The sequence below is a fragment of the Aulonocara stuartgranti genome (genome assembly GCF_965226115.1).
Source record: "Aulonocara stuartgranti genome assembly, chromosome: 1".
NCBI lineage: Eukaryota > Metazoa > Chordata > Actinopteri > Cichliformes > Cichlidae > Aulonocara > Aulonocara stuartgranti.
The window spans coordinates 30,101,923-30,129,826 of NC_138939.1; the positions used below are offsets into that span (position 1 = coordinate 30,101,923).

Genomic DNA, 27,904 nt, shown 5'->3' on the forward strand with positions numbered 1-27,904 from the left:
TAGAACATAGAACACGCAGAGACAAACACACAGGCGTAACTGAAAGTAAAACACTGAGAAAAGACTCATAACTAAGGAGACATAGATGAACCTAAACTAGACTTAAAACTCAAGGCAAACTGATAATAATACTAGAACTTAACATCCTTTCAATCACAAATACAAAAATAAACTCAAAATCTGGGTCACAGACAGTCCCTGACACTTGGGCATCTTTGGCAGTTTACTTCTATGTCATTATCCATTTCCACTGTAAAGCAACACCTCATCATATTTGGCTGAATCTAAAAAAAGAAACTCTTGCCTCTAAATAATTCATCCTGCTTCTTCCTTCAGCAGTCACGTTATCAATAAACACTATTGACTCTGTTTCACTGGTTCCATTGATTGTAGGCTTTCCTAATGATACGCCTTTCTCTTTGAGAGTGTTCCTGCCTTGGCTAGACGTTGTGAAGGGATTTTCTTAATCAGAGACTGAAGTGTTCGATCACGTGGTCTTTCAGGTCTTTTGGTGTTGCTGAGCTGGTTGACACATTCACTCCTTTTTAAGGCCAAATCAACGATGTGGTACAAAAGATTTCTCACTCTAATACATTTATTTTGGTTTCTCAGTCTTCTTCACTTGTGTTTACATCTTTTTGGACCTTCTATGGAGAGTTCCAGTGATAAGTTACCAAATACTAGGACTGGGCGATATCACCCAAAATTCATATCTCGATATTCTTTGGCTGAATCGTGCAGTCAAAATGTAAACTAAAAAGACGCTGAGCATAATAACAAAGACAGATTTCGCAGCTGCTCTGTTCCCAAGTTCTACTGCGTGACTGACAGCCTTAAGTTTGAAATCCGCTTCGTAACCACGTCTCTTAACAGGTGCCATTTGTGGTCCTTATAATATTACACAGTACAGTAATATTACGTTGAAGCACAGTACGTATCACTCAGCAAGGCTTCTGACTACCGTAGCTGTAACGCTCCGACAATCCATCAAGCGGTGCAGCTTTGTAGCTTACAAAACTCGTACTAAAACTTTTTTTGACAGATTGTTGAGCGCCGTGTACCACATAAAATCGGTTCGTGGTGAGTAAGCACAACCACAATTCATACAAAAGGCGCGCTTTTGATTTTTGAGAAAGTGAAAGGATTTTAGGTCGTGCAGCCCCCGTAAGTGAAGCTGCATGGCGCTAACGCGTTAGCGTGGTTAGCTCATTAACGCGTTGAAGCCGTCCAGCCCCACGAACGGGGCGATCTGCGGTAACTCGTTAACAGAGATTTGCCGCGTTAATGTAGTTATGGCGTTAACGTCGTTATGGCGTTAACGTCATTTTAATTAGATTAACGCTACCAGCACTAAAATAGTAATCTCCAAATGTTTTCTTTTTACCGACCAGATCCTCTTTGATAGTTTTTTTTTTTTTGCCTGTCCCGTTTGGCTCTTTTGCCATCAGAATTATTGTCTAAAGGCAAAGAAAGATGCCCAACGGATTTACTTTACCAAATGGACCATCCCAGCCTTGCCTTAACCCTTGTATGGTGTTCGGGTCTGTGAGACCCGTGTTCAGTTTTTTTCAAAAGAAAAATTAAACAATTAATTATTTTTTCACGTGTAAATGTGTTGTGTCTTTCCACTCACTCCACTTGATTATAACTGATTTATTTATAACATTTTATATAAAAGAAAAACGAGAAGCACATTAATTCATAAATGTGATCTAACAAAGGTAAAGGGAAAAAATTAACCATGTTTGCTGTTCATATGTCTTGTAATTGGGATGAAGTAAACATCTGTTGAGTAATTTAACATAAAATTGTTTGATAGTGTTAATTTGGAAAGCCAAAACTCTAGCGGGTCCACCAGACCCATGAACACTGGCTGAGTAACAAAAATACGAACATCACACAAGGGTTAATGGTCTATTTGATTCACCTTTTATTGTTTATTTTATTTTATTTTCACTTGCTAAACATGGGACAGACTTGACTGGGGAAAAGAAAGAGGGAAAGAAAAACAGCGGGGAAGAGGGACGGGGATAAAGGGCAAAAAACAAAAACCAACAAAATAAGCAGACAAAAAATCCATATATCAATCACCTGGATCACCTGTTGAGAAAGAAAAAAGAGAAAACAAGCAGAAGAGGAAAAAAAGAGCAACATAATAAACAACATCACGATGATATATGGGAATATAACAGTAAGTACTAAATATTAAACATTATTGTGCAGCACGTAAGATCGACAGCGTACAGTGTGCTTTGAGGTAGGAGCCAAAAAGGGTGTAGTTTGTGTGTGTGAGCACCCGTGTGTACACCTGTGAGCATGGACGCGCTTGATTTTTAAAAGGTTCCTTCATGTAATGATCTGCTAGAGGGTGTGGGGGGGCCACAGCTCCGTCCTCCAGGGCATGAAGCAGGTATGGAGGAGATCAAAACTCCAGACATCCAGACCAACAGAGGGGCAGCTGTGCCACTACCCCAGAAAGAGCTGAGGAGAGTCCCAGATGAGGGGTCACTCAGCAGCCGCGGAGCAGAAGCCAGGGGGAGTTGCAGTGACGCGCCCGTGAGCTCCGCCGGCAGCGGATAGCTGCCGTGTCCATCTTATCGTTGCCTGCAAGCGATGGGGGAGGGAGAGTTGTGTTCAGTGAAGGAGAGAAGTGAGGCAGAGTAACGTTGCGTAGAGACAAAAGTGGACAAAACAGAGGCAAACTTGCGGCTCCGCAAGTATAATTATAATGTAACATATACTGAATCAATATAAACGATATTGTCACATCTCATACCTCGCAAAAAAATATATTAATATATTTAAAAACTCGATATATATCGCCCAGTCCTACCAAATACTGCTTGTCAATAAATCGACCAATTCATTTTGTACCTCTGAAAAAGGGGAACTATCTATAAAAATGAACAGTTATTAATGTAAGTAGGGAGGATGCAACTAGGCCATTTTATCTCACCCGGAAGGGGATTTGTGTCTCCAGGGAATGTGGAGAACTACACTGTGGAGGCACTATTGGACAAATGTTTTGATAGATTTAAACTAATATTAGCACACAGAGGAATAGTTTTAGAATTTATTTTAATGTAGAGTTGAAGGATGAATATCTGGTGCATTTTGATTGAAAATTTTCAGATTTTCTTTAAAGCATCATGATAAAAAAGACTTTTTCTTTCTCTCCTTTTTTCCAACCATGTCACGCCACAACTCTGCAATCAATGTTATTACTATATCGTATTCATGGATCTAGTAAAGTGACTTCACTATTACTGAGTAGCGCATGAGGGAGTTTTCCAAATTAGTGCCATGTTGACTCAGACCGCAGCACCTGAAAGTTCTATCAGAGGACATAATATCAGGAAATGCAATTCACTGACAGAAAAGGACACAGATATACTGACCTAGCACACAGCAATACAAGGAGGAAGCAGCTATTATTCTCCACATCCTCCTGCGGTTCTTTTTTAAATTTCTTTACAGTGTTACATAGCAGCTTACATAGCTTTGAACTTTAAACGCCCAAACAAGCTTGCAGAGCTTCAAGGGAAACAAACCGTTCAAACAATGTCATCATCTTCCTCATCCGCCAGTTGCTCTATTGTCTCCTCACCAGCGATGTCTTGAAATCGTCAACCATGCAAGAGGCTCATGTTTTCTGTCTTCTGCTGTTTTCTGTGCACACAGAGTAAGGATTTATGAAAAAATTCATAACCCACAGCGCAGCCAATCGAATGGAAAATCATTGTGTATTCACAAGGATGACACCCTCGTATCACTTTGAGCTAACAGTCGAGCGAAACATTAGCACAGCACTCTGTGGGCCGAGGGGAAACGTGTTACAACAACAGCACATTGTTGTGGAGAAAAATACATGAGCTTTAAAAAGCCACAGCTTTGTTTGTACTCACAAGTCACAGAGTATGAAAAAGTGGATAAAGATGATATGAAATGATGATAAGGTTGTTTAACAAAAATGCTGCTGTTGTTTGTTATATGCTCTGAAAACATCTTTGAATGACACAACAGTGAGGTTATAAAAATAATTTTTGATGAATGAAGTCTTTTATCGGTGCCGGAGTTGTTCTGTCTGAAGTGCCTCAGTTTTATGATTTGTACAGAAGGTTTAGTTTGTAGGGATTTTGTCCAGCAGCAAGAAAATGAAGGGATATGTCCAGTGACGTATGCCCTTTCTTCAACATAGTATGAACCATGAATACACAATTCATGTACGAAAAAACACGCCAATGGATTTAAACTGGGGTGAAAGTATAAAATAAAGTACATTATAAAATGAGGTTTCAATTTATTTTTTTTCCCCCTTTTAACTATGTTTGCTCAAACGTAAATGCTTCCCATAATCAACAGCATATTTCGAGGTCTATCTGTAAAACTGCTAGAAAACCGTCCTTTAAAATGAACTTCCATCTGAATTACAATGACTTTCGCAGCCTGGATCAGTGTAGCAGTGGAACGAACCGCATCCAATAAACAATCATAGTTACAGAATGCTTGTTTATAGCTGTTCAGAAGAGAGGTAGTCAAAGGCAGGAGAAAGGTTGACCTTTTTGTAAACGGGGCAGAATGTGATTTTTGTACAAACCACGAGTGTGTGTTTCAATGGTCTCCTCTCAGAGGCATTCATGGTGCTGTATGTGAGGAAGAAAATAAGGCAATATAGAGGGAAGAGTTGAATTCCTGCTTCACCTCTGCAAAACTAACCTGGTGCTAAGTTAGGAAACAAATGGTCAAATTCAGACACCCCAGTTCCAGACTTGTATTACGTCCCGAAAAGCATACTGTCTGAAGCACACTTTCTTTTTAATGCTAAAGCAATAATGGTAAATGGCCTGTATTTATATAGGGCTTTACTAGTCCCTAAGGACCCCAAAGCGCTTTACATATCCATTCATCCACCCATTCACACACTGGTGATGGCGAGCTACATTATAGCCACAGCCACCCTGGGGCGCACTGACAGAAGCGAGGCTGCCGGACACTGGCGCCACCGGGCCCTCTGACCACCACCAGTAGGCAACGGGTGAAGTGTCTTGCCCAAGGACACAACGACCGAGACTGTCCAAACCGGGGCTCAAACCGGCAACCTTCCGATTACAAGGCGAACTCCCAACTCTTGAGCCACGATCCCAACCTGTTGTAAGCAGCTTTTCATGCTCTTCCCCAAAAAATGCATTGAAACCTGCTGTTCTATCAGTCTCTGTTGATAATGATGCTTAGAGTTTTATATCCCAGCGAGTTCCTTCCACCTCTCAGGTTTTTCTTTCATGCTTCTCATTTCTGGTTTCTCAAATCAACTGACCAACAAAGATCTGAGGTGATTTCCTTTCACGCTTCTCACTTCAGATTTCACGAATCAATTGATCCTTCCCTGTTCTGTAGTAATTAACCTCATGCTGCTTTCTGCCCTTTGTAAAGGATTTCCTTGTGGGAATAGAAAACAGGCTACCATTTATATACAGCTTTTCTACTTGCACTCAGAGATCTTTTGGCCACAAGAACACTGACTAATGCATTCATCCAGCTCTTTATTTTTGCACTAAAAGCACTTTATTTACCCCAACCCAGAGCCTTTTTGCTGCATGGTGACTGTGCCACTGTTAAAGCTACTGACTAACTCTTTAAATTTTGGCACTTTAGACATAGATAACCTTGTGACAAAGTGCTCAAGGGAACCATATTTGAAAAAAATAGAAGAGTTTAGGGTAATACTTTTTTACATCCTCCATATTCCCTGAGTGCAAACCAGAAACCCAAAGGTGAAAAATTACGTCAGATGTTGTGTTGCTGTTTGTGTGCATACCACTACTGACGTGTTTTGCTTTAAATGTGCATAATTACAGGCTATAATTATTTCTTTTTAAATACCAGGGTACTTAGGCTTTTGATAGTTAAAGAGACTAGCTGTAATAAATAGATTTGAAAGCTTTGATGTTAAGAGGTTAAAAGTATTAAAAAGCTGTACAGGTCCCCGCTCACAGACTCTCTTTGAAAATTCAGCTCATGACTCACGCATAGAAAAACAATGAAAGGCTGGGGAAAAAGGTTTCTAAAAAAAATAAATATTTGTAAAATGCAAATGATAATTCATGTTGAAAATGAAGAATTGAAAACTGCAAATTATTAACTGAAAAGGTCTAGGCTGATACTTTAGCTAGGGTGTACAGTTTGAGCATAAATGTGTTTAATAAATGAAAATCCAGCAGTCAAGTTTATTTTTCTAGCCACTGCCCTGATTTTAATATAGTGTTAAAAGAAGTTTTCTTCCAGGTTGCAGGTCTCTACAGAGACGCCAGTATTGGGAATGCAATCAACATCGTGGTTGTTCGACTCATCCTGCTGGAGAAGGACGAGGTAAAAACAGATTTCTGTATTTTAATGAAGGGTGGTTTTATTAGTTTCCATATAAAGAGTCAAATCCAAAATTCCTGACCACAGAAATTCTTCAATAGTTTGGTGTCCTGAAAGTTAGTTTTACCAGTTTTGTTTTCTTATTTTTTTCAAGTGTGGGTCAGAATGACCCGTTTTACCTACTCTCTGGGTTTCTTTCCATTTAATGAATGAAATCCCATTCAGAATGACTGAAAACTACTAAACATTACTTGCTTTTAGGTTCTTGGGTGCAGTCAATACTTGCAATTTGTAACTATGCAATAAATAAATGAAAATGGGTTTTCTTAGTCATTCTGATTGCTGTACTGTATGTACAAACCGATTGTAAGCAGTAAAATGTACAGAAATGTTTTGCTGACAGCTGTTAGAATTACAAAACTCACTCTTAGTAATAGCCGAGATATACAACACTGACAAGGACGCTATCACCTTATGTTCATCGAATGTGAAAGTCATGGTGCAATTTGGTTTTCCATTTCAGTTTATAGCCATATTTATCTCTGTGCTGTGCACTTATTCTGGGCAATTTTGTGTACTTAGAGTGCATTAGTATGGGCTCAAAATGTGGTCATAAATATTTTGTACTTGTAAAAAAGATTTGTGTGTGCGTAAAAAAGATTTGTATGTGTAAAAAAGATTTGTGTGTGTAAAAAGAATTTGTGTGTGCGTAAAAAAGATTTGTATGTGTAAAAAGAATTTGTGTGTGCGTAAAAAAGATTTGTGTGTGCGTAAAAAAGATTTGTGTGTGCGTAAAAAAGATTTGTGTGTGTGCGTAAAAAAGATTTGTGTGTGGACTTAGAAAAAAAAACCCTGCAAGTTACAAGTACGGATTTTTGACCCTATTTTTCTTCCCTTCATCTGATTGGTCAATGTCATGTCAATCACAAATGTAACAATCCAATCAGAGAACAGATGGGTTAGGCTGTCGGAGGGGCGCTGTTTTGAACTGCAGGTCCTTGAAGGGTGATACCGTTTGAAGCTGGAGGATCGCTATATAAATATGCGATAGCAGCTAGGTCCCCTAACTTTCAGTAGCTGTTGAAAGGATAAAGTTGTGGTATATCAGTGGTTAGAAATAACATTATTACTTTAGGATTAATTTAACACAAAGTCAGGGCTGACCCAGGACCATTGCTGTGAGTCACAGTGCGCAGCATAAAAGTCCTTTCACATCGGATGCAGGATACGCTGCTAATGCTAACTAAAAGCAAAGGATCCAGAATTTGTTACGCTGGCTGCTGGGCTCTGTGGGTTTTTGCAGCAGCTCTACCTGTACTAGATGCACCTGCTCCTTGTCTTTTCTATCTCTGACTTTATGTCCTCTACAAGAGTTTTTTTTTGCTAGTTCTTCAAATGTTCAATAAAAACATGTATGCTAATTCATAACGAAGAAAGCTTTGTAATGAAGACTGTCATTTCCAAAACACTGCCCGCCCCCACCCCGCGGTCCGCAGCGCTGTTGAAAAGGCTGTGGAAGTCCCTGTATTAAACATGTAGACCTGTGACACAAAAATCACCAAACTCGGACGACAACAGACTGTTTTCCTTCGTGGTGATGAAGGAAAAGGCTGGGTTGGCATGTAAAAGGGCATTTATTCCCTTCAAAGACCTGCAGTTCAAAAAAAGCGCCCCTCGACAGCCAAACCCATCTGTTCTCTGATTGGATTGTTACATTTGTGATTGATGTGACATTGACCAATCAGATGAAGGGAAGAAAAATAGGGTCAAAAATCCGTACTTGTAACTTGCAGGGGTTTTTTTTCTAAGTCCACACACAAATCTTTTTTACACATACAAATCTTTTTTACGCACACACAAATCTTTTTTACACATACAAATCTTTTTTACGCACACACAAATCTTTTTTACACATACAAATCTTTTTTACGCACACACAAATCTTTTTTACACATACAAATCTTTTTTACGCACACACAAATTCTTTTTACACATACAAATCTTTTTTACGCACACACAAATTCTTTTTACACACACAAATCTTTTTTACACATACAAATCTTTTTTACGCACACACAAATCTTTTTTACGCACACACAAATCTTTTTTACACATACAAATCTTTTTTACGCACACACAAATTCTTTTTACACATACAAATCTTTTTTACGCACACACAAATTCTTTTTACACACACAAATCTTTTTTACACACACAAATCTTTTTTACGCACACACAAATCTTTTTTACGCACACACAAATCTTTTTTACGCACACACAAATCTTTTTTACAAGTACAAAATATTTATGACCACATTTTGAGCCCATACATTAGCTGCTAATGATTGATTTGTCTGCTGTTATGTTTTCTTCTCTTCATCTGATTGTGACATGTCGCTGATAGGATGACTTGAAGATTACACACCACGCTGACAACAGCTTAAACAGCTTCTGTAAGTGGCAAAAGAAACTCAACATGAAAGGGGACGAGCACCCGCTCCACCACGATGTCGCTGTTCTGCTCACCAGGTACTATATACACCCGAATCACTGCTTTCCTTCGTAGTACATTTATCTTTTTACTGTTTGAGCCCAAAGCCCAGCTATGCGTGTAATGTTAATATTGATGTGCAAGTGGCAATCATAAAGTTTCCTGTTTAAATTAGTCTGTTAAGCCCTGTGGCAACGTGAGATCACACAATGGTGACTAAACCTATGGCTCACTGATTAGGATATTGCTAAATTTATATACTTGCAGTTTTGCAAAGCGAGTGTCTATGGCGACCCTTACAGCTAATGCAAGGTGAATATCAAAAATGAACCAAAGAGTACCACAGTCATTTCTGCATTATTCAACAGGGCATCAATTTGTGATATTGCAAGGCGTAATGGAACAAGAAGACGCAGCCTCAGCTTTTACATGCTTTTACTCAGCCCTGCAGTTTATGGGCTGTGCAGCTTGAAATCAGATCATGTTTTTTTTCTCAAGACAATGACAAAAGGCCAACTAATGCCTGATTTTGTTATTAAAACTAAAATTATTTAGTTCCCTTTAGAATTCAATGTTAATAACATTCAACCAAGATTGAAACGTCTGTGATATGACTGAGATTTTGTTTGCACGACCTTTCTCTACTGTCACAGTTCAGAAGTAATAGTTTGACTTTTTGGAAAAGACACTGATACAAAAGTACTGTGCCCACACATTTTTTGGTAGTTTGCCTTGAAGCAGTACCTAACCAATTCCAGAGGAATGTTTTTTGTTAGTTAAGCCGCTTGATAATGACCTGTGACGCACTTAACTCAAGGGATGAACCAGTGTTGTGTTCACACAACTTAGCAAAGAGCCAATTTTAAATTGTATCTTTAGGCACTAATTTAATAACAACCTGCCAAAAAACAAATTGTTTGTTCCAATTTCTTTACTCGAAATCTATGAAATATGCCAAAAGAAAAAAACACTGTTTGACAGACATAAAACAGTATCTTTGCGACATCAAGGTGATTCCTGAAGAGCTGTTACCCAAAAACTTGGCATATTTCTGTATAATGTGCAGTGTGTCCTTAAAAAATGTAGGAAACTGGACAAAAGTGGAAGATTAAAGAAGACATGCCAGGTAGGGCTGGGCGATATATCGAGTTTTTAAAAAAATATCGATATATTTTCATACGAGATATAAGATGTGGCAATATCGTTTATATCGATATGTCTATGTTACGTTATAATTATACTTGTGGAGCCGCAGGTCTGCCTCTCTTTCGTCCACTTTTGTCTCTACGCAACGTTACTCTGCCTCGCCTCTCCTTCACTGAACACAACTCCGCCTCCCCCATAGCTTCACCTGCAGGCAATGACAAGATGAAAGCGGAAAATCTCCGTTAGCGAGTTACCGCGGATGGCCCCGTGCGTGGGGCTGGACGGCGTCAACGTGTTAGCGAGCTAACCGCGCTAACGAGCTAACCGCGCTAACGACATGCAGCCCGGAGGGGCTGCACGGCCTAAAATCCTTTCATTTTCTCAAAACTCGACAGTGCGCCTTATGTATGAATTCTGGTTGTGCTTACTGACCGCGAACCGATTTTATGTGGTACACAGCGCTCAGCAATCTGTCAAAAATGTTTTAATATGACTTTGCTAAGCTACGGAGCTGCACGGCTTGATGTCGGAGGATTACGGCTACCGGGGAGGAGCCTCGCGGAGTGATACGTACTGTGTGTGTATAAGGACCACAAATGGCACTTGTTCAGAGACGTGGTGCAGCTGTGAAATCTGTCTCTTTGTTATTACGCTCAGCGTCTATTAGTTTACATTTTGACTGCACAATTGTGAGCTTTTTGTTATGCACAAAAACAACATTTTCTTTTATTTATGGACCATGATTATTTAATAAATGCTGATAATTTATTTTTGAGTAATTTCTTCATATACATCTACGCTGTATGTAAATAAAAGTGCCCGTGTGACATCTGGGACACAGTGTGACTAAGAACTCTCTTTTTGTTATTAACTTATGGCTTTAAAAAAAAAATCGAGATATATATCTTATATCGCCATCCAGCTAAAAAATATCGAGATATGAATTTTGGGTCATATCGCCCAGCCCTAATGCCAGGCCTAAAAAGACTATCTAGAGCGGGAGAGCAGCATCTGAGAGTCATGTTCTGAACAAACAGGGGAAAAATGAATCAAATACCTGGCACAGGACCCGAGAGATGCACCTGGCTTTTCACATTGATCCATCTACTGTTCACTGAAGCCTCATCAGAAATGGTGCCTCTCAAGAAGCCATTCTTAAGGAAGGCAAACATTTGTGCTTTTCATGATCCCACCACTCAGATATCTTTTTTATTTCCTCTGTCCTCCTCTTGTTCCCTAGATGATCTGCTCTCTTTTTCTACCTTGTTTAGCTAATGAACCTTGTCTAAGTAAAGTAGTAGTGTGAGCAGCAGCAGCTCATATGCTCCACCTGTGTCTACACAGCACAAAGTCACTGTAAGGGGAGGAAGCGTGATAGCAAAAATGTTAAAACACTCTTCTGGCTTTAAAAAGCTGGATTTGCAATTTGAGCTGTTATCTGCATATGTTAAATATTTTTAAATATAAGATCTGAGTAGAAAGTAATGCATATGTAAAATCCAGTTATGCGTTTTATTCATTCATTCACGTCTCGAATGAATGAATGCTTCCAGTCATAAAAAGATCATTATTATTATTTTTTAATCATTGCTTCACCCCCTTCTTCTGATATGTGACCAACAGTCTGTCGTCTTCTTTCCACAGAAAGGACATCTGCGCATCCGTCAACACACCTTGTGAAACCCTGGGTCTGTCGCATGTGGCAGGAATGTGTCAGCCGCATCGCAGTTGCAGCATTAGCGAGGACACGGGCCTCCCACTGGCTTTCACTGTAGCACACGAGCTAGGACACAAGTAAGGTTTTGGTGCATGCACACATACAAACACAACCATTGTGGCATTCTAGTCTTTGGAAGGTCAGTCAGTGCAAACATTCAGGCCCCGAGTTTCACCAGCGAGCCAAAGTCATGTTCGTCAGCACAAACGCTCTGTTAGTGTCTTGTTCATCAGCCTCTTTATAAAACATGAAGCTTGATCCTGGAGTCGACTTTTCATATTCTAAAATAAATCCATTATAACACTGGATATGTAAAAAAAACATCAATACATTTTTTTCATTACAACATTACACATTACAACTGTACTTTACTAAGATCTTCTTAAATATCACCCTTTCTTCTTTTAACTGCTGGTCTAATAACAATAGACCGAGCAATAAAGAAAAACAGTACGACACAAGACGCTAAATAATAGATTAACACATGAAATAAAAGCAACACTCTAAAGTGATCTCAAGTCAGGGTGTTAACACATTTCCTGTTTTCTGAAACAAATGATATTTGAAAATTGTGTATCTAAGTGTTTAATTATGTATGTAATTAGACCACTCTGCTCTTTCTATAAAACTCACCAAAGTTGCCCTCGTCAGGTATTAATTTTAACAGGATGAAACAACCTTGGAAGACAAAATAATTGATATTCCAAAGCAACCAGTTTGCTGAGAACATTAGTGCTTTCTGCTCAATTTGAACTTATTTTAATTTCATTTGATTTTTGCCCTCTGTTTGTTTATTGGTCAATTAACCAAACTGTTTAAACATTAACATAAAATAAAAAAAATTAAAAAAAGTTACCTTGCTGCTACAGCCGCATAATCCTCAAGGACAGACTGCTATTTGTATTCGGCTAGTGCAACACTCATTCAAAGTGTGTCTGCTCAGAACTGGCTGTTATTGGCTTAAAGTAAGAGCGAGTGCTTGAAGTCAGTTGTCGCCGCATAAATACAACGTGTTATTAAATTCGCAGCTGATTCAGGCTGCCCACATTTAGTTGTAAAGCAGAAAAGAGGGAAAAGTCTCGTTAATGTGCCCAGAAGAAAGAACGAGCCAGTGCTCGTGTGAATTTGTAAGGCCAATAAGTCCAGTTTAATAAAGAGCAGCTTATGCAAACACACATCAAATCTGCGGTGAATCGGATGAGCTGTTGTTCAGAAAAGTAAACAACAGGTGCACACACACACACACACACACGCAAGAGCTGAGTCTCTCATTATGCTCTTATTGTCGCTTGGACTCCATCTACACACAACTACACAAAACCTTGCTGTTTTGAAAAGGCGACTGCTATGAGCATACACACCAAAAAAGTGTGTGTGTGTGTGTGTGTGTGTGTGTGTGTGTGTGTGTGTGTGTGTGTGTGTGTGTGTGTGTGTGTGTGTGTGTGTGTGCATTGCAGGTAAATGATATAGCAAAATCTCCAAAGTGAACCCGAGGACCAGCTTGGTTATAGATAACGTAAAATGTATTTTAAAAATGTATTTTATTATTCTTTGAGATGAATAAAGGATGAACACAACAACAACAAAGTCCTGCATGTTCTCGGATCTACGTCAACACACACACATCAGGTCTGAGGTAGATCGGACGGACTGCTGTTGAGCAAAGCAAACAAGAGACACGCGAAGGAGTCGAGTCTTTCATTATAGTCTTATTGTCACCTTGACTGCATCTATACAATCATAAATCACACCCTCTTCAAGCTAATTCAACTTGACTCCTGTGACTTGAAAGAGTGAGTGGTTGATAGCTTAATTTATGTCTTAATTACTGTACTCAGATCAACCTATACTACAAGTGTGTACTTGTACTACTTTTATTAAGTCAGCTTAGGAACTTTGTCCTTGAAAATGTGCTGAACAGACCCTATTTTTCACAATTTATATATATGGTTTGTTTGGTTTTACCCTTGAATATATGTCGAGGTTATTTTCTTGAAGGATTGAACAGGTCTTAGGCTGAAGGGAGCCTATTGTGAACACAAGGGTGTTCTTATTATGACGACAAAATAAATTCAGAGCATGAAAGGCTATGAAAGTTATTTTCTTCATTCAAAACCACAATGGTACAATTAGACTGCTTAAAAGGGTAAAAAGAAAATATTGTATATATTTGTGTTATTGCCTGTGTTTTATATTATGTGATTGGTCTGATTGTTTGGTTTTTTGCCACTTTATTGAGGGTCTTTTTTATATTACTGATAAGGATACACATGGTGCAAGTGTACTGTATTTCTTCCAGTTACCATGAAAATCCTACATCACTGTCTCCTGCTACTATATTGTATAAACATGGTGCTGCGAATCATCTAAAAAAAGCTGTTGTATTGTAAAGTTGTATTATTACCCTGGAAAACAGCTATTCTGTAGATGGAATATGTCTACTAGAGTATAACAGAAAGCCTTTTCTTTTTTACAGGGTCTCTGGCTAAAATTGAGAAAATTAATGCTGCTATGCTTTGTTGAAACGAAGAACAACTATAATACTGAAATACACATGATCATACATGTAATTGTTTGATCAAGCTTCATTTATGATTTTAATGATTTAATGAAGTCAGATTAGTTTGTCTAAGGTTTTCTTCATGCTCATTCATCGATAAGCAAAGCGCAGATTTTTCAATTCAAAATTAAAATCCAAACTTGTTCTTGGAACTCGTCACATGTTAAAAGAAGTTACATGTTAAAACCCCAATTTCCTTTAAAAATTAATTCCTAGAAAATGATGATGAAATGCATTTGCTGTACTTGAAAGAAGTGGATTTTTCTTAATCGACATCCATCAGATGTTGAAAAACTTGCAGCCAGTCATCGCTGAAGTTTTCATTGGCATTACTGTTCTCAACCTTGAAAAGTACTAAGCGCTCGTAAACTTTTCTGTATTTGGCAGCGCCCTATAATTTTAAATCTATTGCTTTTCACTTTCTCTCTCAGGGTGCAATGGTAGTATCTAAGAAAATAGATCCAAGAGCTCCAGATGAAGAGAAAAAGAAATTCAGGCTAAAAAGAAGGGGTGAATGGCCTTTTCCTCATCATATTCACATAAGTAATGTTTGTGTAGTCATGCTCTCTGCAAGAAGAAAGAAACTCTGTGTCTCTTGTAAATGAGACATTAAGTCTCAGTGGGACTACCTGGATAAACAAAGGTTACATGAATAAAAAAACACAAGTTCTGCCTGTTTTGATGTATTTTAAACATGTCGAGTGCTCATAATTCTTTGTTATACTACACATGCGGCGCTTTGCCTTGATATACATGTTACATGCTGTGCCCCCTCACTTTTTTCCCTTTTTTTGTGAATCCTTTTTATCACAGTTTTGGGATTCAGCATGATGGCAGCGGTAATGACTGTGAACCCGTTGGGAAACGACCTTTCGTCATGTCTCCACAGCTCCTGTACGGCACCTCTTTGCCCAGGTGGTCACGCTGCAGTCGCCAATACATCACCCGCTTCCTAGAGTGAGTGCCTGTTTGTTCTGTATGACTGTGCTGCTGTGTAACATACATGTATATAGGCTTGAGGATTCACGTGCCCTAAACATTTTTGGATTTCCCTGCAGTTTCCCTGTTTGCTGTCATCTGTCACCAACATCTAGAACCATTAGCAGATCACAAAACTAAACCATAACTACATAATAAAACTTCCTGACCAAGATACACTGAATTTAAAAACACTGAAAATAAGTTACATAACACTGTTTCAAATGACCTTTAACATTAGAGCCCTTTGGGTAATAATGGCTTTTCACATTAGTACAGAAGAGAGGCTGTTCTTCACTGCTGAATGCTTTTATTACTGTGGCAATGTTATCTTAGAAAATTATTTCTATTGAAGGGCAATGGCCACCTCATTGTTAAACCCCTTAAGTTCAGCAGCACAGTTAATGCCGCCCACTTACTTTAGTGACTGACATTAAAAAAAGGCCCTCTAACCCACCTCTCTTCTACATCTGATAGTCAAATAGTGACCCAGGACTAGTAACTGTGACTTCTAACTTCATTTAAAGCTCACTGGACAGTCAGTAATTCATATGTGATGAAGTTGAGTAAAAGCCTAAATAGAGTACTTCTTTTTCTTGAATCAACGCTTTGTTTAAATGGATTTTGAAACAGACATTTCTGTCTGTGACAGTCTTTAGTGAGCTTTTTACATCATGTACTGATATCAGTTTTGCAATGTTCCTGTTGAACTGTGCAGTTTTTGGGCTTGTCTTGCCAATATTAACTTATACTCAATATTATTAAATTATTGATAATAGTATTTGATAAAAACAATGTATACTCAATAGTGTAACTTTCAGTATATGGCTGTATACCCCATCATACGTTCCACCATCTGGCTACTTTTACACTACAGTCTGCCAGTGTCTCTCAGCTGTACAGACAGCTGCTACCATCAAAGACTTGATTCTTGCTTCAGCAGCACATGTGCTGAACGTCTGAAATATTTCACCATAACTGCCCCAGTTTCTTTGCTCCGAGCATCTGGAATTCATTTAGTGGGTGTTCAGCTACTTGACAGTATCGTCTTCTTGACTCCACTGTGGGAGTTCACGGTGATATTTACACTTGTGGGAGTTTGCGGCACAAAAGCCAGTGGTTTGTGTGTTTATATGAGTTATGTGTTTATTTGTGTGTCTGTTTATGACAGATAGTTTAAAGTGGGGAAAAAAAGTCTAAAACCACTTAAAACCAGCACTTCCAGTTAGTTCAGTCAGTATGTGTTTTAATCAAAACAAACTCGCCTATATGTATTTTGCAATATTTTGACTATAGTGTGTTAGCATATATTTTAGCATTGTGCTCAAAGCCACAATGCATTAAATCATGGTTAACGTGAGGTTTTATTTTTCTTTCCATTTTATTCACTTAACTCTACCCATCTCACCCCATTTTTCTCTGCCACGTCTCTGCCGCTGACTGAAAGACAAAGCCTCTATTGTATATATAGCTTCATTTGTCCCAGCAGGCCTCCATAGCTCGCACTGCTTCAGAGGTCTGATCTGTAGGTGTCATTTCATGTAGAAAGTGAAAGGTCACACTGAGCTAACGACTGATATAATCACATAGATGGGCTACTAAACAGAGCCTCGCTTAAATGTCCAGACTGCTGAAAGAAGCCCTAAGATAGCTCACACATAACAGTGTATGGATGGATATATATATATATATATATATATATATATATATATATATATATATATATATATATATATATATATATATATATATATATATATATATATATATACATACATACATACATATATATATATATATATATATATATATATATATATATATATATATATATATATATATATATATATATATATATATATATATATATATATATATATATATATATACGTATATATATATATATATATATATATACATATATACATATATATATATATATATATATATATATATATATATATATATATATATATATATATATATATATATATATATATATACGTATATATATATATATATATATATATACATATATACATATATATATATACATATATACATATATATATATATATATATATATATATATATATATATATATATATATATATATATATATATATATGTATATGTATATATGTATATATATATATATATATATATATATATACGTATATATATATATATATATACGTATATATATATATATATATATATATCTATATATATATATATATATCTATGTATGTATGTATGTATGTATGTATGTATATATATGTATATATATGTATATATATATATATATATATATATATATATATATATATATATATATATATATATATATATATATATATATATATATATATATATATATATATATATATATGTATGTATGTATGTATGTATATATATATATATATATATATATATCCATCCATACACTGTTATGTGTGAGCTATCTTAGGGCTTCTAGGTCCAGGTGTTGCCCTTTCACAGATTTACAGGACTTGAACTGCATTTTTATGGGGGGTGGTACCTGAGCAGAGCACGCAGGAACCAAGTTACTTAAAACTCATTCATGTTCTCATGTGCAGTTAAGCAGGGTTACGTCTGAAAAAGTTCAAGCCTGAAGTGCATGTGTGAAAACAGCTAAATTTATTATGAATCTGGACAGACTTTGATGTAAGCTGCAACCTGACTGGTTGGTAAAGACAGCAACTCTGGAGACATCAAAGACTGAATGAAACTACTTGTTGTAATGTGACAGAGGCCACTTTTCATCTTTCTATTGTGTATATGTTTTTTCTTTTCTTTTTTTCTGCTACTGCACATACATGAGATTGTTTGACTCTCTTGAGTGCTTTGAGTGCTCAGTTGGAGTAGAAAAGTATAAGTACCAGTCATTTACCATTTAATCTCATTAGCCAGTTCACATGCTTATTACCATTTTGATTAAAGCATTAAAGACCAATGCAGGACAACTCTTTTGGGTTCACTAAAGCAGAACTGTTATTTTTGGTTTTCGAGTGTCAGTATATGAATGTTGGGAAATGCAGTTTTAAATGCAGTTATTTAGCAGCTTGACCATAGATGTAGCTAAAGCTCACATTACTTAACATCATCACAACTTTATCTTCGCAGAGATCAAAGTCCTGGTCAATTAAATCGACAGATCCAAAGAATCAAAGTGATTCATCCGTACATCAAACAACTTTTTTCCTTGGCCGACACTCTTAAACCAGGATTTTGATGGATTTGTCTGCTATTGTCATGATATAGAGGGGTTTTTAGCTGAAAAACACGTGGTCCAACAAGCTTGACAGGAGCACTATCAATTAGCTATTTAGCGCCATCGCCAGGCTAACATAGGCCAAGTGTTGCCAAGTGTTCAAGCTCTATATATTTTAGTGATTGGTTAGGATAAGTAGAGTTTCCTAAAATGATGCAAGATTTGTTGGCTGGACATATATGATGTGAACCTCTCATTCTGCTCGTTGGAAACCAGTGTGAGACGATTGAGTAGATCTGCTAGTAACTAGTAGAAAACTAGTAAGTGTAAAACTTACTAGTAGAGGAGTGTTACGAACTTGTATGTCCATGTGTTTGTTTGTGCAGGTGTTGTGTTTTTTTTCTATGTTAATTTAGCTGTGCCAGGGCCCTGTTCCGATTGGTGCGTGGATATACTGCCCCGGCGTGATTGGATCCAGCTGGAGGACCCGCCCATTAAAGTGTGCCTCGCTCATGTTATGGCCTGGCCCTAGACGGGTCGTAACATGAATTGGGGGCTCGTCCTCTGCCTTTTTCTGTGGGTTTTCGCGTGTGTTTGGTCTGTTGGCGGTTTTCTTGGGTGTGGGGGTGGTAGGTGTGTGGAATTATGGAGTTTTCTTTGGATGATTTTGTTACTTCGCCTTCATGGGATAAAATAGTGAAGTGCAGGAAAGCGGATTTGCTTATTATTGCTAGTTGTTATGATATTCAAGTGTCCTATGGTGCCCGCAAAGCGGAGGTTAGGGACGCTTTGTGTGCAGAGCTGGTGGAGCGAGGCATCCTTCCTGCCCCGAAGGCAGCTGTAGAGCAGCCTGATGGCGGGGGTGTGAAGGTGGCTCCGGAGGCTGAGCCGGGGCCGGATGCCAAAGGGCCTGTTAACGTGCTACCAGCCGAGGCGGACTCTGATGCAGCCGAGGCGGACTCTGATGCAGCCGAGGCGGACTCTGATGCTGCTGGGGCAAAGATTGAAGCAGCTGGGTCTGGTACGGCCGGGGAACCCCTGGCGGGGCGGTCTACGGAAGATCTCTGTTTGACCCTCCGTATAAGGGAGGTGGAAACCCGTGCTAAAGAGCTTGAGGTACAAGCAATGCACCTCCGTGTCAGAGCTTTGGAGCTGGAGCGAAAGCCCTCCACATCTGCCTCTAGTCATCCTGGTACGTCCACCGCTGTCCCAACAGGTTTTGACATCACTAAGCACGTTAAACTGGTTCCCCCGTTTCATGAGGCCGAAGTGGATTCCTATTTTAACGCTTTTGAGCGTATAGCGGCCGCGTTAAGCTGGCCGAAGGAATTTTGGCCGCTGCTGTTGCAATGCAAACTGGTTGGCAAAGCCCAGGAGGTGTGTACCAGTTTATCAATTGAAGATAGCCTGGATTATGACATCATGAAGAAGACTGTGTTGCAGGCATATGAGCTCGTCCCAGAAGCCTACCGTCAAAGATTTAGGAAGTGTGAAAAAACCGCCAATCAGACATTTGTGGAGTTTGCCCGTGAAAAGAGTCGCTTGTTTGAACGATGGTTGCAGGCCAGTAAAGTAAAGGATCTCGAGGGGCTGAAAGAGCTTCTTTTGTTAGAGGAATTCAAAAAATGTTTGCCGGACCAAGTAGTCATTTATCTGAATGAGCAAAAGGTGACCTCACTTGCTAAAGCGGCAGTGATGGCTGATGAGTTTACTCTCACCCACAAAACTATATTTTCAGCCGCTGTCTCACAGAATATCAGGGTGGGACAGGAAAGGAAAATAAAGTCACCAAAGATAGGACTGAAAGATAGACAGGAGGATGGTGTTAATCGCGACTGTTTTTATTGTCGCGAACCCGGACACCTGATCGCTGTCTGTCCTGCGCTCCGGAGGAAAGAGCAGCGCAAAGGCTCTAAAAATCCAGCGGGCGTAGGTCTCATCAAAGTTGTCCCTTTGCCTAAATCGCATTCCACTCTCACCCGTGATTTGCACCATGCGGATGTGGAAATAGAGCCACGTTTTAAACCATTTATCACGAAAGGCTTTGTTTCTGTGACGGGAGAAGAGAGGGATAAAGTGCCTGTTACTATTCTTCGGGACACAGGTGCGCATCAGTTGTTTATGTTGGATAGTGTACTGCCATTGTCAGATAAAACTGCTTGTGATTCAGATGTGTTGGTTTGGGGAATTAAGATGAGCGTTCTTCGGGCGCCGTTACACAAAGTACATTTGCATTCGCCCGTGAAAACGGGGCATGTTAAAGTTGCGGTGAGTTCCCAGTTGCCTATTAAAGGGGTTTCATTTATTCTAGGAAATGACTTGGCTGGGGGAACAGTTTTTCCACCGCCTGAAGTGGTGGAAACGCCTATTTCTTCTGTCACTGATGTTGCCGCCCCTTTATCAAGTGTGTTTCCTGTTTGTGCTATTACTCGTGCGCAATCGCGCAAATTTGATGATGTTGTGGATGTTGCTGACACGTTTATGGCGACGCTAGACGAAAGAAAATCTCCCAGCCGTGAGAGTGGCAGAATAGGAAGCGGAAATGATGTAACAAAACTGATGCCAGAGCTGGATGAGAAATTGAATAGGGATGCATTGATAACTGCTCAGCAGAATGACTCATCACTGGCTCCCTGTTTTCTATCTGCAGCTAAGAGTGCAGGAAGTGAATCTCCCACTTCTTATTTTGTGCAAGATGGAGTTCTTATGAGGAGGTGGTCCTCTGACCGGTGTGGTTTGCCTGGTGCTACGCAGGTGGTGGTGCCGAAGCCACATCGAGGGCAGGTGCTTAGCTTAGCGCTTGATGCCAGCATGGCTGGACATCTTGGGGTGAACAAAACTTATCATCGGGTGTTGCGCAACTTCTTTTGGCCAGGGTTGAAAGCTGATGTGGTGGCATATTGCCGTACCTGTAGCACATGTCAGATGGCGGGGAAACCTAACAGACCCATCCCACCTGCTCCGTTACATCCTATTCCAGTAATAGGTGAGCTGTTTGAAAAAGTAATATTGGATTGTGTGGGTCCCCTGCCAAAAACTAAATCCGGACACCAATACATACTAACAATAATGTGTTCAGCAACAAGGTTCCCGGAGGCAATTCCACTACGCACGCTGAAAGCAAAACCGGTGATAAAAGCACTACTTAAGTTTTTCTCTACTTTCGGGCTTCCAAAGGTTATTCAAACAGACCAAGGAACGAATTTTACTTCAAAAGTGTTTGCACAGGTTGTGGAGGAGTTGCACCTAAAACATGTAAAATCCAGTCCATACCACCCAGAAAGTCAAGGTGCTCTGGAGAGATTCCATCAAACCCTCAAAGCTATGCTGCGCAAGTTCTGCGCAGAGTCGGATAGAGAATGGGATGAGGGTCTGCCGTTATTGTTGTTTGCCGTCAGAGAAACCACTCAGGAATCCTTGGGATTCAGTCCGATGGATCTGGTGTTTGGACACGTGGTCCGCGGTCCCCTCCGCCTTCTGAAGGAGAAGTGGTTATCAGAAACTTCTGAAACCCAGCATAATGTTCTGGATTATGTTAGCGGACTTCGGGAAAACCTTCACCTTGCATGTCAGTTAGCTCGAGAAAATCTGTCACATACGCAGGCAAAAATGAAAGCTCGTTATGACAAAAAGGCTGTTCGTAGAAGTTTTCAGCCGGGAGAGAAAGTGTTGGTGTTGCTGCCTGTGGTAGGGTCCAGTTTATTAGCTCAGTTCGCTGGCCCATATGTGGTGGAACAGAAACTCAGTGACAACAATTATGTGATCCAGACCCCAGACCGCCGGAGAAAGTCTAGGGTTTGTCATATTAATATGTTAAAATCGTATCACTCGAGGAGTCCTTCGGGTGCGCCGTCTCCAGTGTGCGCCGCTAGTGTTGTTTCTCCTTATGAACCCTCTGATGACGGGCTACTCCAGAAAAGTGAAGCGCTGGGTAGCGGCCGATTGAAAAATTCGGAGATCTTAAACGATATAGAAACATATTTAGTCCACTTGTCTGAACCCACTCGAGCTGACATCACTGATCTGATAGAGGATAATTTATCACTCTTTTCTGACCATCCTCGTCAAACTGCTGTCCTGTGCCACGGCATTGACGTGGAAGGACATAAACCGATTAAGCAGCATGCTTATCGAGTGAACCCAGTGAAAAGAGCGATAATGCAGAAGGAAGTTGACTATCTCTTAGAACACGGTTTAGCCTTTACGAGGGCCAGCGCATGGAGTTCACCGTGTGTGCTAGTACCAAAACCTGACAACACTCCTCGGTTTTGTAATGATTACAGAAAAGTTAACGCTGTTACCAAACCTGATTCATTTCCTCTTCCTAGAATGGAGGATTGTATTGATAGAGTGGGATCGGCATCTTTTGTAACCAAACTTGATCTGTTAAAAGGTTACTGGCAAGTACCTTTAACTCCCAGAGCCTCTGAAATATCTGCTTTTGTCACGCCAGATCATTTTCTCCAGTACACGGTTATGCCGTTTGGGTTGCGTAATGCACCCGCTACTTTCCAGCGCCTTATGGCCAAAGTACTGGCGGGCGTGAATAACTGCGATGCCTACTTGGATGATGTTGTCATTTACTCATCCACCTGGTCTGACCACTTACAAACACTCTCCCTCGTTTTCAGCCGTTTTCAGAAAGCCTCGCTTACACTAAACCTAGCCAAATGTGAATTTGGCAGAGCCACCATCACATATCTGGGAAAACAGGTGGGTCAGGGACAGATACTGCCGGTGACCGCGAAAATACAGGCGATCGTTGAGTTTCCAGTCCCACAAACGAGAAGGGCGCTGCGCCGATTTCTAGGAATGTGTGGTTATTACAGAGGTTTTTGTAAGAACTTTGCCACTGTTGTCGTTCCTCTCACCGATTTGATCAGTCCGGTGAAGCCTTTTGTGTGGACGCCTGTTTGTCAGACTGCTTTCGAGTCTGCGAAAGCATTACTGTGCAGTTCCCCTGTTCTTACGGCACCAAATTTCATGTCCCCTTTCAAGCTCGAGGTTGACGCTAGTGCGGCTGGTGCAGGAGCTGTCCTTATGCAGGAGGACCATTGCGGCGTGGATCGCCCAATTTGTTACTTCTCAAAAAAATTCAACAAACATCAGATGAACTACAGTACTATTGAAAAGGAAGCCCTTGCCTTGTTGTTAGCCCTACAGCATTTCGAGGTGTATATCGGATCCAGCTCTATCCCTGTTCAAGTGTTCACTGACCATAACCCATTGGTATTTCTCTCCCAGATGCAAAACTCAAATCAGAGACTTATGCGTTGGTCCCTTCTTTTGCAAGACTTCAACCTGCAGATCAAGCATAAGAAAGGGACGGAAAATGTCATCACGGACGCCCTGTCGAGAGCAATTTTGTAGTTCAGGAATTAAACAATAGGAGGGTTGTTTAATTCTTATGGAAGGGGGTGTTACGAACTTGTATGTCCATGTGTTTGTTTGTGCAGGTGTTGTGTTTTTTTTCTATGTTAATTTAGCTGTGCCAGGGCCCTGTTCCGATTGGTGCGTGGATATACTGCCCCGGCGTGATTGGATCCAGCTGGGGGACCCGCCCATTAAAAGGAGTCTGGAGTGCTACAGCGGGAGAGGTCCTCGCGTTTCTCCTCATCACCCAGCAGTAGTCCTGTGGTAGCCGCTGGCTGCAGTATACGCTTGAAAGTTGTGGAAGTGGAGTGGGTAGGGGTGAGCTGCCGTTTCTTTTGATCACCCGTTTTCTCCTGTTTTGAGTTAGTTAAGGAGGTCAGACTCTGTCTTTATTTTTGACTTTGTTTTGGTAAGGTCAGGGGTGCGGGATTTGTGTAGGTTTGTTTTGTTTATTGTTTTGGCCTTGGCTCACCCTGAAGTGTTGACACTCCCGTTTTGGTTCTCTTTATTCACATTGTAAATAAATCACCTCATATCTAATGGATTTGTTTCGTGTGACTGCTTGGGTCTTGGGGGGGAAGCGAGTGCCTCGCTCATGTTATGGCCTGGCCCTAGACGGGTCGTAACAAGGAGTAGTAGAGGAAGATGACCTTACTCTGAGCATCCTTCTTTGCATTACCTTCATGGGGCTCGAAATTCTTGTGTTACTAAAAACAAAATACAGGACGAAGTAAACCAAATCACTTATCTTTCTCCTCATCTTCCACTTGACACTGTGATGCCTGTAAATAATTTTTCTGTTGGAGTCTATAATTATACTTGACTGCTGTAATCACATAATTAAACACTCGCACGTTGATTGTCAAGCTGTGGATGGAGTGGGAAAGAGAAATGCTCTTTTGAATGAAATGTCATGCAGAGAATATATGCCTGCAGTTGATTATTATACCATACCATACCATACCAACTTTATTTCTAAAGCACTTTAACATAAAACCAGAGTTTCACAAAGTGCTGTACATGTTAATAGCATACGTAAAGAAAATTAAAATGAGATACAATAAAATAAATAGATACAATAAATTGAAACATGTTAAAACAAATTGAGTCAACCCCTCTAATCAATGCCAAAGGCTTCAGCGAATAAATATGTTTTAAGAAGACTTTTAAATTCAGAGAGAGAAGAGGCCTGCCTAACATGCAAGGGCAGATCATTCCACAACTTTGGAGCAGCTACAGCAAAAGCACGATCACCTTTAAGTTTATACTTAGTTTTCGGTACCTTAAGGAGTTGCTGATTGGCGGACCTAAGGGAACGGGCAGGTGTATATGGTTGTAGTAGCTCCGAGAGGTAGGGGGGGGCCAGGCCATTAAGAGATTTAAAAGCAAATAAGAGAATTTTAAAAACAATCCTAAAATGTACAGGTAGCCAGTGGAGTGAAATTAAAATAGGGGCAATGTGCTCAAACTTTTTTGTTCCAGTTAAAAGACGTGCTGCAGCATTTTGCACAACCTGCAGGCGCCTAATGGACGCATCACTAACCCCAAAATAAAGTGCGTTACAATAATCCAGCCTAGAAGTAACAAAGGCATGGATTACTGTCTGAAAATGCTGTTTCGATAAGATAGGCTTTATTTTGGCTAATTCCCTCAAATGAAAAAAGCTAGATCTTACAACAGCTCTGACCTGGCTTTCAAGTTTAAGATTTGCCTCTATTTTAACTCCCAGATTAGTGATGACTGGTTTAACATACTGTGCCAGTGAACCAAGATCTATAATAGTGGCCTCAGAAGCGCCACCAAAAACCATCACTTCTGTTTTCTGTTCATTAAAATGTAAAAAGTTCAAAGCCATCCAAGTCCTTATTTCATCAAGGCATCTGAGCAGCGGGTCTACTGAGAAGCCATTTATCTTTTTAAGTGGGAAATAAATCTGGGAGTCATCGGCGTAGCAGTGGAAAGAAATCCCATGTTTCCTGAAAATAGACCCAAGGGGTAGGAGATATAGAGAGAAAAGAAGCGGGCCTAAAACTGAACCCTGTGGAACCCCACATTGAAGAGAAGCAGTAGAGGATACAAACTCCCCTAGTTTCACAGAGAAAGTTCGCTCTGCCAAATAGGATCTGAGCCACTGCAGTGCGGTACTCCGCATACCCACCAACTGCTCTAAACAGGAAATTAAAATATTATGATCCACTGTATCAAAAGCAGCAGTTAAATCTAACAGCACAATAATAACACAGTCACCTGAGTCATTTGCCAAAAACACATCATTAAAAACTCTTAAAAGGGCAGATTCAGTACTATGTAAAGCTTTAAAACCAGATTGGAAAACTTCTAAAATACCGTGTTCTTCTAGGAAGGACATTAATTGCTTGTAAACTACCTTTTCAAGAATCTTTGAGATAAAAGGCAGTTTGGAAATAGGTCTGTAATTCGCAATAATATCAGGATCAAGAGCAGGTTTTTTGAGTAGAGGCTGAATCACTGCATGTTTGAGATTGACAGGTACAACACCAGAGGACAGACTACTATTTACAATGGATTGTACAGCTGATGCTATAGTGAGAAAAACCTCTTTGAAAAATCGAGGAGGGAGAGCATCATAAGGGGAACCTGAGGGCTTCATGTGAGCAACCAACTCCTGCAGGCAGAGCATGGAAACTGGCTCGAACCTGTCAAAGACAGCAGAACTAGGGACAGGGGTAGAAGGGTCGGGAACGGACTGGGAAGTCTGTGCTTTGACAGATAGCACTTTATCAATAAAAAAGTGTAGGAAGATGGGCTTTGTAGCTGTGTATCAACTGTGGTTTTCTGAAACTTTTCCGCCTTTTAATTACAGTGCCCTCATCTAAGTTGTCGTTTGTAGGTATTTGTATAGCCACTGAGTTGTGCAAGGGCTAGTGTTACTCCCACATTAAGTTTTTAAAGCTATAACCTGTCAAAATTTGTACGTTCGGCATGTTGTTTCCTAAAAACAATCAATAAATGAAACCCTCAGGGTTTAGTAATAACCAATATAGCCTTTGTTATTGTACATTTGCTTCAGTCACCTATATAAAGAAATCAGAAAAGTTGTACTATACTCCACAGCCGCTGACATTTTTATAAACTGCAATCATTTCGTTCTTTTCTCTAACTTCTACCTTCCTCCTCCCTCACAGCCGTGGCTGGGGCTGGTGCCTCGATGATGCCCCGGTGAAGGATAGGTTGTCTCTATCTACGGTGCTTCCCGGCGTTCTGTACAGTGCTGTCCATCAGTGTCGGCTCCAGTATGGATCAGGATCCCTGCTCTGTGATGACATGGATGTAAGATTCTCTAAAATTACACAATTAAATGATAGTCTTTGTCCCGTAATCCTTAAAAATGTTCTTATGATGTTTTTGATCAACCCCAAAACCTTAACGACTGTTCCCTGATTCAGTAAGAGCTTTTAGATCTTCTGTTCTTTCTTGACATGAGTTTCTTTTCTATGCACTATACATCCATCTTTTTCCTTGGTTTTACTGTCTTATTTCTGACAAATTTTAAGGACATTAAACCACAATAGTGTGATTTAAAATATTACCCCACATAAACTGACTTTGGCAATATCTTTGGCCATTCCTCAGAACTGTCTGTCGGCTTGAATTAAACTAAGAGAACATATAAGGAAAACATTCTCCGCTCTGCACCAATTTCTGCGTTTCTTTAACCTCATTCCCCTGAGTACAATGAAATAACAATGTGTTGATTACAGTTATAACCTTTTAATAACACACAAGGCGAAAAAATAGCCTAAAGAACTAATCTAAATGGACTAAACAGCCATTTTAAAATAACTGTGGTATCAGTCAGTTTAATATTTATTGAGTTCTTCCATGTGGCTGCTTTAATTTTGTGTCCACGACATTTACGTTGTGTAAACATACATACACTACCGGTCAAAAGTTTTGGAACACCTCAATTTTTCCAGTTATTTATTGCAAATCAAGTCGTTCAAGTCCAATGAATAGCTTCAAAGCTCCAAAACTTCAAAATAATTTACATTTCTGAATCAT

General features: G+C 39.7%; 1 protein-coding gene and 1 long non-coding RNA gene across 3 annotated transcripts in view; one reads left to right on the top strand and one right to left on the bottom strand.

The window, feature by feature from the left end:
- adamts7 (a disintegrin-like and metallopeptidase (reprolysin type) with thrombospondin type 1 motif, 7) overlaps positions 1 to 27,904 on the top strand; it is a 93,790-nt gene that overhangs the window by 16,020 nt on the left and 49,866 nt on the right. For both annotated transcript variants that reach the window (XM_082526421.1, XM_082526422.1), the window contains exons 5-9: positions 6,283 to 6,366; positions 8,768 to 8,892; positions 11,645 to 11,794; positions 15,091 to 15,234; positions 27,028 to 27,172. In XM_082526421.1, coding sequence (XP_082382547.1) covers positions 6,283 to 6,366; positions 8,768 to 8,892; positions 11,645 to 11,794; positions 15,091 to 15,234; positions 27,028 to 27,172 — 648 coding nt within the window. The remainder of the gene's footprint in view (positions 1 to 6,282; positions 6,367 to 8,767; positions 8,893 to 11,644; positions 11,795 to 15,090; positions 15,235 to 27,027; positions 27,173 to 27,904) is intronic.
- On the bottom strand, positions 1,917 to 27,082 carry LOC309702218. Its single transcript, XR_014275402.1, has 3 exons — positions 27,010 to 27,082; positions 3,552 to 3,669; positions 1,917 to 2,604 (listed from the first exon to the last, which is right to left on the bottom strand). It is a non-coding gene; the product is annotated as an uncharacterized lncRNA (long non-coding RNA).